The following is a 16,496-nucleotide window of genomic DNA, read 5'->3' on the forward strand; positions in this document are numbered from 1 at the left end:
TGCAGACAGACATAGCACTGAATCATTAGAAACCCATTACTAGCTGCTAGAACAGATTTCTGCCTTTGACACTTATTTTGGCTCCTTTAAAGCTAAGCAAAATGAACAACAATAAAATTGGCGTAACCGTAACATTTCACCAAGCAAAATTCTTAACTGTAGACAGGAATTAGTCTCAAGTCAACTGGCAGTTCATTTACTGCTGTCAGTTCCGGATCCTTTTCAATGATGAAATCATTGCAAAGTAGCTCAGGACTTTGAAAACTAAATTCTATCACGTTGAAAAAAATGAAACTGCTACCCAACCTTCATTTACTCTGAAGTTAATCTAAAAAATAATTGTAGAAGTTGTCTGACTGAGAAGCATGAGTTGAAATGTAATACCAGCAATCCAGAGCGTTGCTGGAAACGCGAGTCCTTTTTTAAGGTGGGAAAGTACAGATAGTGAAAAGCACATCAGAAGCAGTGTCAACTTAAGATTATGTACTACTGAAGAGATTTTTCTTTCTTGTGCAAACTGAACATTTGAGAAAAATGAGAAATTCTTGACTGCTATTTCCTCTCTCAGTATCACATACACCTTGGCACCATTTTCATCACACAGGTTCAAAATGAGGAGGTGATCTTCCTCAACTCCTCTTCATCTTCAAATATATTCACATCTCATCTGAAGCCTTGTTCATGTTTTTAAACAAGAATTATATAGGTAAGATTCAATCTGCCTACACACCTAAAATTATCATTTTCCCCACCCACCCTACAATCCAGCTTACCTCCCAGTGAAGCCATGCAGTGTTCAACTTCTAAAATACTCATCTTACTGGTTGCCAAAGTCTTTAATAACTGCACACCATCTTTACTGATTGTGTCTCTCATCAGCCATTTTACATTATTCTTTTTGTTCAAAACTTTATCATTGCATAGTATCTTACAATAGTCCAGGAAGAACTCAGTTAAAAGTCTATTTCTTCCATTATTCCCACAGATGAAGTTATTCAATACAATCTGCCTCAGTATTTAAGACTGTACCTTTACTGGCAGTACATTCATTCTTCCTTGCCTACATTTCCTTTCTTGTAAGCAGCTGTGTGGTGCTTACTGTGATTAACCTACAACACTACCTTACCATGACTTCTGTTGCAGTTGGACCTACTCACCACTTGCAAACACAGAAGCAGAGGATCTTGATACCCACAAAAAAATCACAAAGTGCTAAGAGACATACACTGTAATAAATAAAAGAGGAAATAATAATGGCCAGCAAGTATTCATGACACGCTGTTTGGTTTGATTTTCTTCCAGTTTTTCAGAAGGTGGAATCTTGGAAGTATGCTAGGTTCTTGCACTGTCAGGAAAGTTGAGGGCTGGAAGCATTAGTGCAGTGAGACTGCAGAGAAACAGGTGAGAGGGATCTGAAAGAAATGCTTCATGTGAAAAGGCAAAAAAGTTAGAAAGATGCTTACAAAGCTATTCGATCCCTCTTTATAAGCTTTTTGTTGAAGGCTTTCCTCTAAAACCCATGGGTTTAAGAGCCCTAGGCACCCCCTTCCTACCCTTCTGTTCTCCTTTCTCCAGTTTATATGGTTTGAGCTAGATTGATCCATTACTTCTGGAAGGGGATTGTGCAAGTCTGAATCTTCTGAGCTTAACAGAATTTGTGAGAAGATTATCCCAAGTCTTATTGGAAACACTGTGTAGAAATACTAGCAAAAGACTATCTGTATTAGGATGCTTTTGGACTAAGTGATAGGTAACAGCAGCTCTAGAGAATGAAGCACTTCAGTCAACCTACAAAAATTATAACGAGTCTTATCAACAAACTTTTATCCCAAACTGGGTAAATTGTTAAATGGTGTAAAATGATGTTCACCCAGCCTACATTTGCCCTCTGATAAAATTACTCACGGTGGAAATTATACCAATGACTGATATCATATGCTATTCCTGTAAACTAATGTGAAAACCTAGCCTCACCCAACAGCTATGAGAAAGCAACAGTGTGCTCTAATTCCCAGCATGTGGCAGTTTTGAACACTGACTTATAGGCAGTCACCCAGCTTTCTTCTAATATACAAAAACTTTGACACTTTCTCTGAACTCCCCAAAGATCATAGAAAAAAAAGGGAACATACTAGATGCAAAATAGTACTTACTGCAATCACTGACACTGCAGAATGCACAGGAGGGCTATGCAATTAGCACAGCACCCCAGCTGGATTTCCAACAGCTGACAGTGCCAGTTGCTCTTTCTGTGTCCGTACCCCAACCCACCTCAGTTGTGCAAAATGTGAAAGCGGAGCTACGTCCAGCGGTAACAGCTGCTACTGGTCTTGTCTCTTCCCCACTTGGTTTCATAAGGGCTGAACCCCCAGATAAATGGATTCTGCATTTGTGGGGAAAGGCACCATGCCTGTATCAAGTATACACCTGATGTCATCATCAGATATGGTTATTAAGAAGTAATATTGACCCTACCTCTCCAATATACACTTTCATTTCTTCTCAGATACAGAACGCCCCTCACTTCACCCTGATAACATGCTTACAGCTCAAGACAAAACTCAGAAGTCAGTACTGGGCACAAAATGGTTTTTCTTTCTCTGCAGACAGAAGTTTGACATTTTATCCTATCGGCGTGCCAAATCAAGAATCATCACTGATCAAAGGTGGGAGACAAAAGCAACCAGCAAACTGCTCGGGTCCACACCATTTCAGAAAAGCTACATTTATAGTAGCTGGAAATGGTAAAGGCGTAGCCTGCCCCATGCATGTCGCATTTCATCTGACCCTTAAGCCTCTTTCCCATTCCCTGACCTGCAGTCAAGCCCCAACTATCACCCTGCACCTGAACCAAGCAGTCTGCAAATCAAGACCCATGGACAGTGCAGTTACAGCTGGAAGCACTGCACAAATCCAAAAAGCAAAGCAGCATTGTACTAGGTGAAATCCATCCTGACTACAAAAGGGAGCCTTGTGGAATACAAGGATGCTTAAGTAGCGAGAGTAAAACATTTATACTACTTCACACATTATCAGATTGGGAAAATGGTAATTTAGGTTGCTGGGTTTTTCAGAAATGCTAGATAGGAAAAAAATTTTAATTTCAAAGTAGAACTGGCCAAAATAAACTTATTTAAATCTTAATAAACAAAGTACCAACATAAAATTTGAGGGGTCATTTCACAGAAAATTATGGTGATGTTTAGCCTCAATTATAAAATGTTCTCATTTCTTGTAGCTGGCTGCTTTCTTTGAAAAGCACATTTGAAAAAAATTCAACATGTCCTAACAATAATGCACATACTCTGGCAATCTAAAACGCCTTTTTTTGTTTGATTTTTTTTTTTTTTTTTTTGGTGCAAGATAAACACAGAGCAACACTGATATGTTCAGAAGAAACTTTTCCACTAATTTGGGCAGAAGTTTCCTCCGCATACAGGAAGTCACCAGCTTCCTGCTTGCTGCCTGCTTGTTGCCCTTTCCTCTGCACACCCTCACCCTCGGTTCTCTCAAACAGCTACGGAAATGAAATTTACAGGGGTCCCAATATGTGCAAACTTCAAAAGGAAATAATCTTTTAAATATTATCTGCTGTACATTTTCATCAATCTGCAATTAAAACCAAAGATGATCAACTCTTCGGTCTGTTATTCTAAACTGCTTACTTTATTACACATAAAGAGTGTGCTGTACAATGAACGTTGAAAGGCATCATCACAAGCAGCACCAGCTTTGTCCATCAGTCTACACACAATACACATATATGTGTATGTGTATACACATACATACACACACATACATATATATATATATACATACATAAAGAATTGCATGGATAAGAGTATTTGGATTTATTAACTTTTCTCCAAACTGTATTTATTGGTACTGTAGGCATATGTGCAAATGATGTACATTAAAAATGAGTCAGGCCTAAAAGAGGAAGCACTGCTGCGGACTCATGAATAACTGAAAGTCAAGCAAAGCTCTCCTTTTATTGTATATATATATATATATATACACAGTTCCAAATGAAATACCAGCTGTATATGCTGCACATTTCCAAGCCACTGTTTGGAAAGTACAGCAAAGTTTTTACAGGAAGCAGGACATGCAGAACAAGCATCAGTATCAGCTGAAAGCCATCCTTCTCACTACAGAAACTAATTATTCCATTGTGCTTCAGCACAATTATCAAATAACCTTGTGGATTTAAATTCAGAGAAGTATTTTACTAAAGATTTGCTTGTATTCTTCCTGTAATTATTAGTACAACTCTCCTTATAACTAGTCTTTCACCATACTTCTCAAATGTGTTTTACATAGCCCAGTATTTAGTGTGTCTATTTAAGTCATCTTTTCATTTCCACAATTTGGCAAACTCATTTAAATTACGTGATTTATTAAATACTTTGCAGCTTAATCTTGAACTATCTGCAGTAGGATACCCTAAAACCTGTGTTCAAACTGGAGCTTCCCCTTTGAGGTGCTGGTTGGCCTTGAGAAAGTCGCTTCCCTCTCACTGACAATGATTAGTGTCATTTTCTTTTATAGATGAAAGGCTCTGCCAAACTACTACGTGTTAATCATGAATACTGTAGATAAAATTTAGTCAAGAAAGTACCACCTAGACATTGGATCCTCTTGTTCACATTTACAGTGCAGCAAGGATGCTGATACGAAACTGATTGTGAAATAAATGTGAAATATACCAAAGTCTTTAAAGTCTTTGCATTTAAAAGTGGCTAAACTTACATCTGAAAAGGACAGCGGGAACACTGACAACCCCTTCTAAAGCACAGATGTAAGAAGAAAGAAAAATCATCACAATTTTGAAAGAGAATCTGTTGCAGAAAAACTAGAAAACAGAGCAACATTTTTCAACTCTGCAACAAACCACGGTCCAAGCATTAAAACGCAGACAGATCATCAACCAGATACAGATGTTGCCTTGCTACTAACAATGGCAGGAGGAAAAAAAGGTTGGGAAAAGAGTGCGTCTATCCACATTATATGGGATGCAGAAGCCACTGGTCACCTCCAGCAGTGCTAATGGAAAATTTCAGGACCCAGAATACATTCATATTCATCAGCAGTGTATGAGACTGACAAAGTTAAAAAATGTAAGTAAACTGGCAGCGTGTTGGCTAATTAAGTTTGTTGCTGATGCATTTAAAGCACAATAGATAAGAAAATCATCAGCGCTGCTCAAGTAACTGCTGAGCTTCAAGTCACTCTTCTCAATTCAAACAAGTGAAGAGCATGACAGTGAAAAGCTAGATTATAAATACAGTATTGTAAAACTTGTAGAAAGATTACTTATTATCCAATGGATAAAGAAAACACTCGCCTAGAAAACACCACATGGATGAAAATTCAAGATCAGCACCATAAACCATTACAAAGTGACACAAATTGGTGTGGGGATTATTCCACAATTGGGATTTTCTAACTTCCTTTAAACAGCCTGCTGTTCACAGTGATAAGTGATAAAAACAATGGCCCAGCTGACAATTCACCTTATCCAAGGTACAGTACTTATACTAACATCAGAGCACAGTCTAAATGCCAAAACGGCACCTCTGCAGTTCTAGAAGGATACTTTAAAACTTTTAACAAGTTCCACACCTTGAAATTCAAGTCTAATCTCAATACACGTCAGACATCTGTACTTCTTCCCAACACAAAGCCAGAAGTCCAGTTGTGGAAAAGCTGGAGATTAAACAAAAATAGCACTTAGTATCAAGCATGCACAATCAAAGTCTAAGAATCACAGTTCAGACATTCATTGCCTGGTAATTCCTACCAAGGTGTAGGGACAATGTGTGGGTCTAAGGGTTAAATAGGACAGCTCAGCAGGTGATGCAAGCAGGGTCTGTTACAGAGACCCTCAGCTCAAAGGACAGAGCAGGACGTGTTTTCCCCTTAGCACCTATCTGTAATGTGCTGAAAGAAAGATGTCAAACTTCAATAATGAAACCAAATGTCCCAGGATTGTAAGCAGCCAACAGGCAAAACATCAGCTTTTTAAAAACTGTTAGCAACAGTTTTCTAGCACTACTCACAGTAACCAGCACAGGGAAGTTATCATACATTCCATGATAATGACTAAAATGAATAAATCACTGGACTGGGAACTGTGAATAGTCTAAGAACCACTGATAGCAATCTGATTACACAGACAGACAGAAATCACTGAAACCTCCCTAAACAAACATCTCATGCACGTACACGCTTGTAGTCCTAAGGTTTCAAGATTTCTGAAGCTGAAAACAAAAGTGAGGAACAAAATTGATTGGGAGGAAAAATCTTAGAAAAGCGTGAAAACCAAAGCCATCTTTAAGCTGGTTTTTATCTATGGTCAGTTTTACAGCTAACAGAAAGGGCAATTTTGGCTAAAACTAGTTGTTTAAATGCTGATGTTTCTGAAAATAAATAAATAAAAGAGGCAAGCATAAGAGAAATAAAACAAGGAGAACAATACAGAAAAGGCGAGGCTGGATCACCATCAACATAAATTAGATTTATGAAGTGTAAAAACTGAGAGACGTAAAACATCCCTGTACAACACAGCCAACAACATTAGGAACAAGCCCCCGAAGCAACAGCATAGGCCCATGACTAGACAGAGGTGGCAGAAGTGTTAAAAATCATGCAGAACGATCAAAAATAGCCAATAAATACTTTCCTTCTATAGCTGGGAAGATTCAAAATGGTATAATTGTATCACATTATATTGATTTTCTTTCCAACTCATTTGTTAAACAGATGTTCCAGATCAGATGTTAAAAAACATTGTGAGACAAACATTTCGAATCAGCACACTTGTTAAACTTATTCCAGAGTCCTGGAGCAGCCAGGTCAGCCCATTAATCTGTGATCTGTTGATCCTCTTTTAAGACTAGGTATTTTTAAATTTGTATCTGTCTTTAAATGCTAGGGGCTGTCACCATACAGAGGAATGAAAACACTGTGTCAAAGGGACAAATCAAGTTTTTTAAGGCAGCCCGACACCATAGAGAATTCAGACAAGATAACAAGAACCAGTGAAAGACAGATGCATTCAAATGTATTCAAACAATAATTGCATGCCTTATTTTTAAATAGTGGAAAAGATGAATCACTGAAACAAGTCATCCAGAGAAGTAAATGGTAGATTCTCAGTATCTTGATACACTTTTAAAAACAGCTTAGCCAACTGTAAGTTCGTCGAGAAAAACTCACTCAGACTAAAACTGATGCTGAAACATTTAAGGTGAAATGTTCATCTAAGACAGATTTGATCCCCGCTCCAATGCAGCACCACAGGACTCAGTACGGTACTACACGCAATTCAAACTTTTCGCATAACTAGATTAATTAGTAGTGTGCTAATAATGTTCTTTAATAGACCTAAAATAAAGATTTGCCGACCCATTAACAGAACAAAAAGCCCCTCAACTTTAATAGCACAGAAGTAATTTTTTTTTAAATAGAGCACAAGATACGGGGATACTGCCTCTTTGTGCCGCACTCAGTTTAACACCAGTGACATACATGTATCATTCCTCCTATTATTTTCAAACTATTTCCAAGTAGATTTCAGGTCATCTTATGAGTCCAGTCCTTTGAGAAACCCACATCTAGCTTTGACAGAAGCAAAATACCTATTTCTGTTCTGTTTAGTAATCCATCAGCCTTTACCCACATGGATTGCTAAATGCAGCGTGTTCATCTCCAAGGTCTGGACACAGTTTGAGGAACTGCTCTAGTGTGGCTCTCACTTCTTATTCCAGCTCTCAGAGTGTAAATACAGTCAACTATTGCTCCTCAACAACTGTCACACACAGATTCCCATACGATTGAAATCATTCTGTTTTCTATTCAACAAATAAAAACAGTAAGATTTATCCCATTATAATGCTATCCAGCGTGACAAGGACTTCAAATTCTGCATCATTTTCAAATTCACTTTATAAAGTACTTGGCCACGCTGCAATATCAGAAATAAACAAACAAACACACAATGACACCTGGTTCACTAACAAAAACACTGTCAAGCAAAACACAGAATACAGTAGCAGCTTTCCCCAAAACTGGAAATGGCTACAACTAAGCCCCTTCTTTTAGGGGTCAAAAAAGTTTAAGTTTCACTGATGTATCCAACAGAGGCAAACAAATCCTATCTTGTTTCACAACCCTCTTCCTCTTAGTGCACAACTCAGCCAAATATTTGTGCATGTAAGGGCTACAGAGTGGCCTGTTTTGGGCACATTTCCGGGCTTAGAAGAAACACACAACCTATAGCTTACTAGAGAGCAGCGTAGAGGCTAAGCCAAGCAGTTTACATACCATACCACATTTGCACTCTGCAGTCAACACCAGCTCCTGATCCAAAATTCTCTTACACGTGCTAATCAACAAAGCCTCAAATGGACTAGGAGCTGATTATCTTCGAAACTGTCTATCCTCCACAATTCTCAGCAACAGCTGTTGCCAATTACAGCAGCATACCTAACAGTTTAAGATAAAACTCCTAAGGACAGAGCTCAGAGTAAACTTTCTAAAAAGACTTCAGCAACAGAATTCCTTTCAGGGAGAAGTGCAAAGCCGTTCTTTGCATAGTCCGTCCGGAGTAAAAAAATGAATTTATACAACAATAACCCAGAGACAGCAAAGATCTCTATATTTGCATAAACTATAGGCAGGCAGAGTATGTGCAACACATTTTCCCTAAATCCCACTTTTCTTGCACGTTAATTTGAGGTAGCAAAGTCCAAGAGACACAAGTGCTATTGAAAGCAAAGCAAAGAGAAAAGAACAATGTTCAAGTAAACCCAGTGCTATAACGCAAAGAACGGGAAACGTGAGAGGAATGTTTTCATTTATACTGCTGAAAGGTAGGTGCCACAGCATTTAAAAGATAAAGATATAAGAACCATTTTTGCATGACAAGTGAGCTTTGCTACCATTGCAGCAGAAACTGCAAACTATTTGTGTAAAATCAAGCACGTGCTTTTCTCAGGTGAAATGGAGTGAAACACACAAGAACCTCACCAGCTTAATTCCTCCTTGAACAACACTACCATTACAAGCCCCTACTTTGTCACGCTTGCACAAAGCTGGAGAACAGCCTTGATCTTCACATCACTAACAAAAGGATGCTCTTATTATCTTTTGAAATGTTCGGTTTTCGTAGGAGTTGACTATATCTAGGATTTCTACAAATTATGATGCCATCATAAAATCCAGAGGAGGAAAAAGATGCACCTTCTTTCCAGTATACACTTATATGTAGAGAGGAATCACTCATGCTCTCATACTTTGTTATAAGCTGAAGTTCATGATGTAGGTGCACAAATTATATAAGGCTAAGTTCTTATTGTTGGCCCAATGGAAATTACCAATTTCAAGTAAGAAAGTGTACAAAGAGTTTAAAAACTCAACAATTTATTTGGGGCAGGCTTTGTTTAGTTTTCTGTTTACATGTGTGTGATATGAGTGGGCCACACATTTCAATAAAAAAAAAAGTTATTATATAACAATTAGTTATTCACAATGACAGTAAGTCAGACAATTTTTACAAAACAAGGACTGGCTTCAAAAGTGAAAAATCATTATTGCCCATAAACAATATGCTGTTCTTATTTCCCAGTTCTAGGCCTTGTGGTGTTTGAATTGGCAAGCTACAAAGCTAACAGCAGATGATGATTAAGAGAGGTAGGATCTAGGATTAATTTAACTCAGTATTACTTTTTTTTTTTTTTTTTTTTTTTTTTTAATATTTTCAATGCCAACAAACAGCCCACGTGTATTTGGGATACATTTTGGAAGGCTTAGTTTTCACAGGGACATTAGCAGCAAGTAGCTGAATTAGAGTGCGGCAAACAACTGAACTGACAAATCACAAGTTCAATGAAATTTCACTGGTATGAAAAGAAATACTTCTATTATGTAGTGCTTTTTAACCAAGCTTCAGAGTACTTTGTAAAGGCAGGTTAGCAGGAGTACTGACAGCAAGGTGGTGAACGAATGCTGTGTAGCCACGTGGCAAAAATAGGAGAGTATTCTCGAGTCCTGATTCCCAATCCAGTACAGTTTGGAACATGGATCTTTCACGTATTAACTATCATGTTTGTTGGTTGTTAAGTATTTAAAATTATATATACCACTAAAGCAACGTTATGTCAACATGATGGGACATTCCTTAAAACTGACCCTTAAAAGCAGACCACAGAGCCTCCAGGATGCTCAGCACCACTTGAATCTCAAATGCATGGTGGATGCAGTACAGCAATGTGAGTATAAAACTCGCAATGAGTTAAAACGTGCTAACTGCAGCACTTGCACTGGGATCCATACTTCCTACAGCACCTGAGCTGCTGTAGAAAAACAAAGGTGAGAGGTAAACTAGATCTGAAAGGTGACAGCGAAGCTCGATCTGCATCTGTCAGTCTGAAGGCAGCGCGCTGGTCAGCTAACACAGGCGGGGGCAGGCAGGTGGGAACAAGGAGGAAGAGTCTCTGGAGGCAGCAAAGTGGAGGGAAACCTGCCTCCTCCTCCAAACTCTTTCCCAAGGCCTGCAAAAAGAGCACTCGCTCAGCCCTCAGCTCCCCTCCTCAGCCACCAGCATCACCACCACCAATTAAAAAAAAATAAAAAATAAATAAATTAAAAAAAAATCCGGAGGGGAAAGAAAGCCTTGTGACCACTCTGCCTCCTCCTCCTCCTCCTCCCTCCCTGCTTCCACCTCCCAGGAACGAGGCTGTGCCTCCGCAGCTCCCTGCCGGGCGGCACCTGCCCTGGGCGCTCCGGGGGCGGCAGCAGCCGGGCCGGGCCGGGCTGCGCCGAGCCGGGCCGGGCCGGGCCGGGCCGGGCGGAGCGGAGCGGAGCAGCAGCGGCAGCCCCGCCGCGCCAAGGCCTCACCGGCCCCGCTGCTGCCCGCCGCCGGCCGCCGGCCTCGGCGAGCCGGGAGAGGCCACGGCGGGGGCCTGCGCTTTGCCTGCGGGGGAGAGGGGGGCAAGCGGGTGAAGGGGAGCAGACGCCCCGGGGCTGGTTTTACCTGCTGCTGCTGCTGCCTGCAGTGGCATGAAGAGCTGGCTCAGCCTCTCTCTGTCTTTCCCCGCTCCCTCCCCCGCCTGCCCTCCCCTCCTTCCTTCCCTCCCTCCCTGCGCGGCTCGCAGCCCCCCAGCGCCGGCCCGGCGCCCTGCGAGGGACGCGGGGCAGGGGGAGGCGGTGGGGGACGGCCCGGGGAAGGGAAGGGGAAGGGAAGGAAGGGAAGGGGAAGGGCTGGGGCTCGCTGCCCGCCCGCGGGGACGCGCGATGGCGCCGCCTTCCCCCCTTCAACCACCGCCCCCCCCCCGGCTCCATGAGCGCAGGCGCCCGCTGCGCTGTGAGGCTGCGGCCGCCCACAGCCCGCAGCGCCTGCTCCATGTGCACGGCCGGGAGCTGGGGTGGGCGAGGGGGTTAAGGGGTGCCCCGGGGGGCTGGGGGTGCTCCGGGGACCGGGGAGAGCTGCAAAAGGAGGAGGAGGGAGGGAAGGGTCGGGTCTGGCCTTGCCCCGGGCTGCCGCGCAGCTCTGTCACCGCCCGCTCCTGGCGAAAGAGGGGCGCTAGGAGTTGTTGAAATGAGGAGGTTTGCCTTCTTTCCGAGGCCTTTCGTCCTCTGCGGAAGCCCGGGGGATTTATGTGCATGAAACAAACTCAGGAGTCAGCTGAAGTTAAGGTTATTTGAAGTGGATCCAGTACGTTGCTCCCCTGCTGGCTGGGTTCAAACCACTCAGCAAACTTCCTCGTGGAAGGAGGAAAGAGGTGTCACGAGCATAAAAACACAAAACCACGAAGCGATGTGCCCAGCTGTGTCTGCTGGCACCCAGGATGACCCATCCCCTCCTGCCCAGTGCTCCGGCTGCAGGGTGGGCAGAGCCGTGGGTGTGTGAGGCACGGGAAACTGAGTTACTGCTCCTTGGGCATTGACCCTTTCTCATTTGACACTTTCCCATTTCTTCTCTCTAGAAGAAATGTGAGCTATTTTACAAACTCTAGTACCCTGGAGTTTGTTTTACTTGTGAGAAGAACTGTAACAACAACCATTCAAAGATGAAGGTTACCCCAGGTTGCAATTTGTGACAACTTCCTAATTGCACCTTCTATTGCAGTGCGTACCCTAGCTGTTCTTGGGGTATGCAAGTACAGGACAAAAAGGATAAATTAGAGACATCGTCCCTAATCCAGCACTAGCTAAAGCAGCTGTATTATTTGAGTCTGCATCTTGGAACAATGAGCCTAAAATTGGTGCAGTTTGATTCTCACATCGTGCGTCAGGGCACCATAGGAAGGGTCAATCAGAGGTACCTAGAAATACAAAACCAGAATAAAATGTGTTAAGTTTAGTAATTATATGATGAATGTATTGTATCTCATCTCTGACGACATTTCTTATAATTCTCCTGATTTCCAGAGAACTTTTTTGCTTTGTGGGCTGTTTCAGGGCAAGATAATCAGCCCATCCGTGTGGATTTACCAAAGATACTTTGAGAGGAAATCTTAACTCCATGCCAGTCTACAGATGTTTTTGGTTCCCAGATGTTTGATTAAGAAAAGAGAGACCAAAGTAGGTTCCAGCCTGCTGATGGTAGTGTTTTACAGCAATGCATTTAAATTTCTTGCGACAACAGAATGTGTAAAGTAGAAAGAGCAATTTAAAGATAAATGATAGTAGATTTAAATATATATATATAAAGAAGAAGACATAAGGATTTCCTTGTATGTCTTCATATCTGTTAATTTCAATCAGGTTGCTTCATTTTCTGTTTGAAATAATGATTTTCTGTTTGTCTGTCTTTTATGTTGGAGTAGATCTCAATATTAAGAAAAAAAATAAAAGCCAAGCAGTCAAGCATCTAATTCTTGTCTAGTAATAAATGTTTTGAATACTTTAAGGAGCTCAGTAATGAAATAATTTTGTTCAATACAGGACACAGCATTTGATTTAGAAATCATACAGCCATCTACAGTCAGTCTGTGTATATCACAATGACCTGTCCACTATGAACACATGGAAATACATACTTTCTGCCTTTGGAATTCAGTGCATTTTATATAAGAACACGTGTATAAGTAGCATGCATTTGGGAGGTGAAAGGGCAATGTAAAGAGTTACAGCACATTGTATGTTGAAGATATAGGCAGGATTCACTAAATGTTGTTTTTTTTTTTTTTTTTTTTTTTTTTTTTTCCCCTGAAATTATCAAAACCTTTTTTCTATAAACCTGTAGATTTGTGCTACTGTAAAAAAAAAAAAAAAAAAAAGTATGCACCTGCCTTTGGCACATACTCCAACTGTGTACTCAAATCAGGCAATTGTGAGTTGTCTAAATAACTACTGGAGTAATTATATGAGCATAGGATATCTAATTGTGTGTGCACTTAGGGGATGTCTTAAAAGATTTGGCCCTTTCAGTATTCTCAATATGAAAATTTTCCCATAGAAAATAAAAGCTAGAACAAAAGCCAGCAGGAAAAACAACAGCAGAATCTGCCAAAAGTAGTTTATTCTTGTTTCATTTGCAATCAATTGTTAGGCTCATAGTAACACTTAAAATGCCAATTTAAGCCTGAATGGAGGTTCCACCCCAAAATTAGACCACTGTTTTCATTGTGAGGGGATGAATCCCTTTTACTTACACAACAATAAATGGAAAAATAAATCCCAAATACTGTTTTCTGTATTAACACGATTATGGGGGGTTAAGAACAAAATGCTTACACCTTGGTTTACGTTCAAAATAAGACCGATATGTAGAGTCATAAGACATGTAAGCTTTGTATATATGAACAAAATAATATCTGTAGTTACATATTCCTAATTATTATATTAGGAGTTGAATGAAATATTCTGAGGGCTAGAAATATTTTTAAAGGAAAGATTTGGTAAAATTTTATTTCGAAGTGTGAAAAATCTTGTTTTATATTTACTTGCTTTGTGAATTACATTGTTCATTACACTGGTCTGTAATTCAGCTAAGTTTTATATAAGTACTTAACATCTTAAATGTAAGTAGTATTCATTGCTCAAGAAATGTTTAGATTGGTTGAACACATGATGGTACAAGCCAATTTAAGAAGTGGAAAATACAGACCTCCTGGACTCATTTCTTCTAGGTCTTATCTGTTAAAGTATCTGGAAATGCATTCTAGTTTCTAACTCATTAGGTGGTTCTATTTTTTTTTCATCAACTACAGAGTAAAGCTATTAATATGCATGTGATCTAGTTAGCAGGATTTCATCTATTTTGAAATAGTATAGATTTCCCAGTTCAATGAAATATAAAGTAAAAAATCTTCAGTTTTTGACTTAGCAACCTCATACATTCCAAAAGAATGTAAAAAGTTCCACATATTTGTAAAACATATTCATATGAATTATATGCACCATAATTGTGTGCATATACATACAATTGTTTGCATATACAAACATGTTTATATAAATATACTTACACATGTTACTTGTTTGGATCCCATGTTTCATCTGGAATCCAGGAAGTTTTACAGTCTCAGGAATCTGAGAAAATCTCAGGATATTTTGCAAATTTTAATGACTGCAGCTTCTCCCATGAGGCAAAAGAAGCTCCCTTATATATCAACTGTACATAAGGAGAAACCAAGAAACACTTTAAAGTGCTTCTAGCATTTCCAGACCATATAGTGAGGTGTATTCTATTCATACGTGTTAGGAACAGTTACATCGATTTTACATTTTTTCTTCCATTAGTCTCATATAATTTCCATTGCAAAGAATCTCTCATTCACTCTGTTCTGGTTTTGTACATTATTTTAAAATATTTACCAATCATAAGAAAATCATCAATTAAATATGAGTATTGTTCTGTCCTTTTTGTTCTCCATCTAAGCCTTTTTGTTTACATCCATATGAAAAACAGAAAATAAGAAAGAAAAAGTTTTGCTTCCAAATTACAATAAGGCTTGGCCACAGATGTTCCCATTTTAACTGAAATGGGCCTTAAACAATTTTAAAATTCTTGATTTTAGCAGAGTTTAGATAAGCTGTCAGTGAACATGTATGTCAAGTGATAGGAGTCAATCAAATTCACATATTATTTTTTGCATTTCTCAAAAACCAGCCAAAATACAGTGTCTACTTCCAGTAGGAAACCAAACAGCTCATCCCTCCTTAGGAAAATGCATAGCTTGACATCCTGACAGTTATGTTCAATATGATGAAATCCATCACACAAGTTTGACAAAGAGGCACTACTTAATGTGTTCTGAATCTTTTTAAAGGAATCAAGCAAAGTAGAGCAAGCAAGATGAAGACAGACTGATAAGCTACAGTTGGAAAGAAGAAAGAGAAGCATGCACTCCACTGTAGCTCAACTAAAATTTGCCTCAGGTGAGACTTCCTCTGAAAAGTGTAAGGAAACCAAGCTCCTGATATTGAAACACACGGTGCATCAGCAGAGTCGTGTCAGCATAATGTGTAGTTGTTAGATCAGTGCCCAGAGAGATGGGGAAGCTGGTTAGAGCAGAGCAAAGCTATATGAAAATTTCATGCAGAAGTGAAAAAGAAACAAGAAAAAGAAAAAAGAAAGTGCATATCAGGAAAAGTTCCTGCTACAAGTATTCAAAAACGCACAGTAATTTCTGTGAATATGTGTCCAGGGCAACATTTAAGCGTGTGGTGCCTTGGTCCTGATTCGGGAAAAACCTTCCATTGACACTTAAGTTCCATTGATTTCAATGGGGCTTAAGTGTTTTCTTGAATCGAGGCTAATTAAGTACATCACATACAAATACTCGTGTGCATAAATTGTTTACAGGATTGGGGCTTTAGGGCTTGTCTAAACAGAGACACTCAGGAAAATTAATCCAAATTAACTAAAGGTATGAATTTAAAGTGGATTAGTTAAACCACATTAAACCCCAGTGTGGACTGGGGTTTAATGTGGTTTAACTAATCCACTTTAAATTCACTGTTTTAATTACTTTGGATTAACTTTCCTGAGTGTCCCTGTTTAAGCAAACCCTTAGTGTATTGAATAAAGTCCCCAAATGAGTCAAAATTAAAATAGACCCCAAACTAAATAAATAGCAATTCTGCATTGGCAAGGGATGAAATCTTTAATTTTTACAGTTCCAGTGACTATGTACCACCAACATGCAGCAATTGAGATCAAACTGCAGTCAGTGAACATGACAATGGAACTAAGCTGTGAAACTCTGAGCTGTGGAGGAAAGGCTGCTCTGACAAAAAATCAGAGTCAAAAGCAAATTTTCAAATCCATCTTGTGTGCTATGGCAATATTAAACTGCAATTTATAAATGAAGATCAGATTTATTTCCACTTAAGCTGGCAAGACCAGTGAAGGTACTTTGGTTGCCAATGCAGTCTGCGATGGCTAGCAAGTAAGCCAAAACCGACAAGAGAAGATTATCCTTAGTTATGTAAGTAAGAAACCATTTGTATTTAATAATGAGCTATTACTACTGATTAGCCACTTC

The 16,496-nt window shown here is 39.7% G+C and overlaps 1 protein-coding gene across 5 annotated transcripts in view; it reads right to left on the minus strand.

The window, feature by feature from the left end:
* The window catches only part of TBC1D5 (TBC1 domain family member 5), a 318,604-nt gene extending 307,505 nt beyond the window's left edge, over nt 1–11,099 (minus strand). The window contains exons 1-2 of one of the 5 annotated variants that reach the window (XM_032183437.1): nt 11,039–11,066; nt 5,626–5,709 (exon numbers count right to left, since the gene is read on the minus strand). Coding sequence is in view for 1 of the 5 variants with exons in the window: in XM_032183435.1 (XP_032039326.1) it covers nt 11,039–11,066 (28 nt within the window). In the remaining 4 variants the exon portion in view is untranslated. Of the gene's footprint in view, nt 1–5,625; nt 5,710–11,038 lie in introns of all 5 variants that reach the window. The other 4 variants (XM_032183435.1, XM_032183438.1, XM_032183436.1 and 1 more) reach the window with 4 other exon arrangements.
* Nucleotides 11,100–16,496: the final 5,397 nt, after the last annotated feature.

Source organism: Aythya fuligula, chromosome 2 (assembly GCF_009819795.1).
Source record: "Aythya fuligula isolate bAytFul2 chromosome 2, bAytFul2.pri, whole genome shotgun sequence".
Classification (NCBI taxonomy): Eukaryota; Metazoa; Chordata; class Aves; order Anseriformes; family Anatidae; genus Aythya; species Aythya fuligula.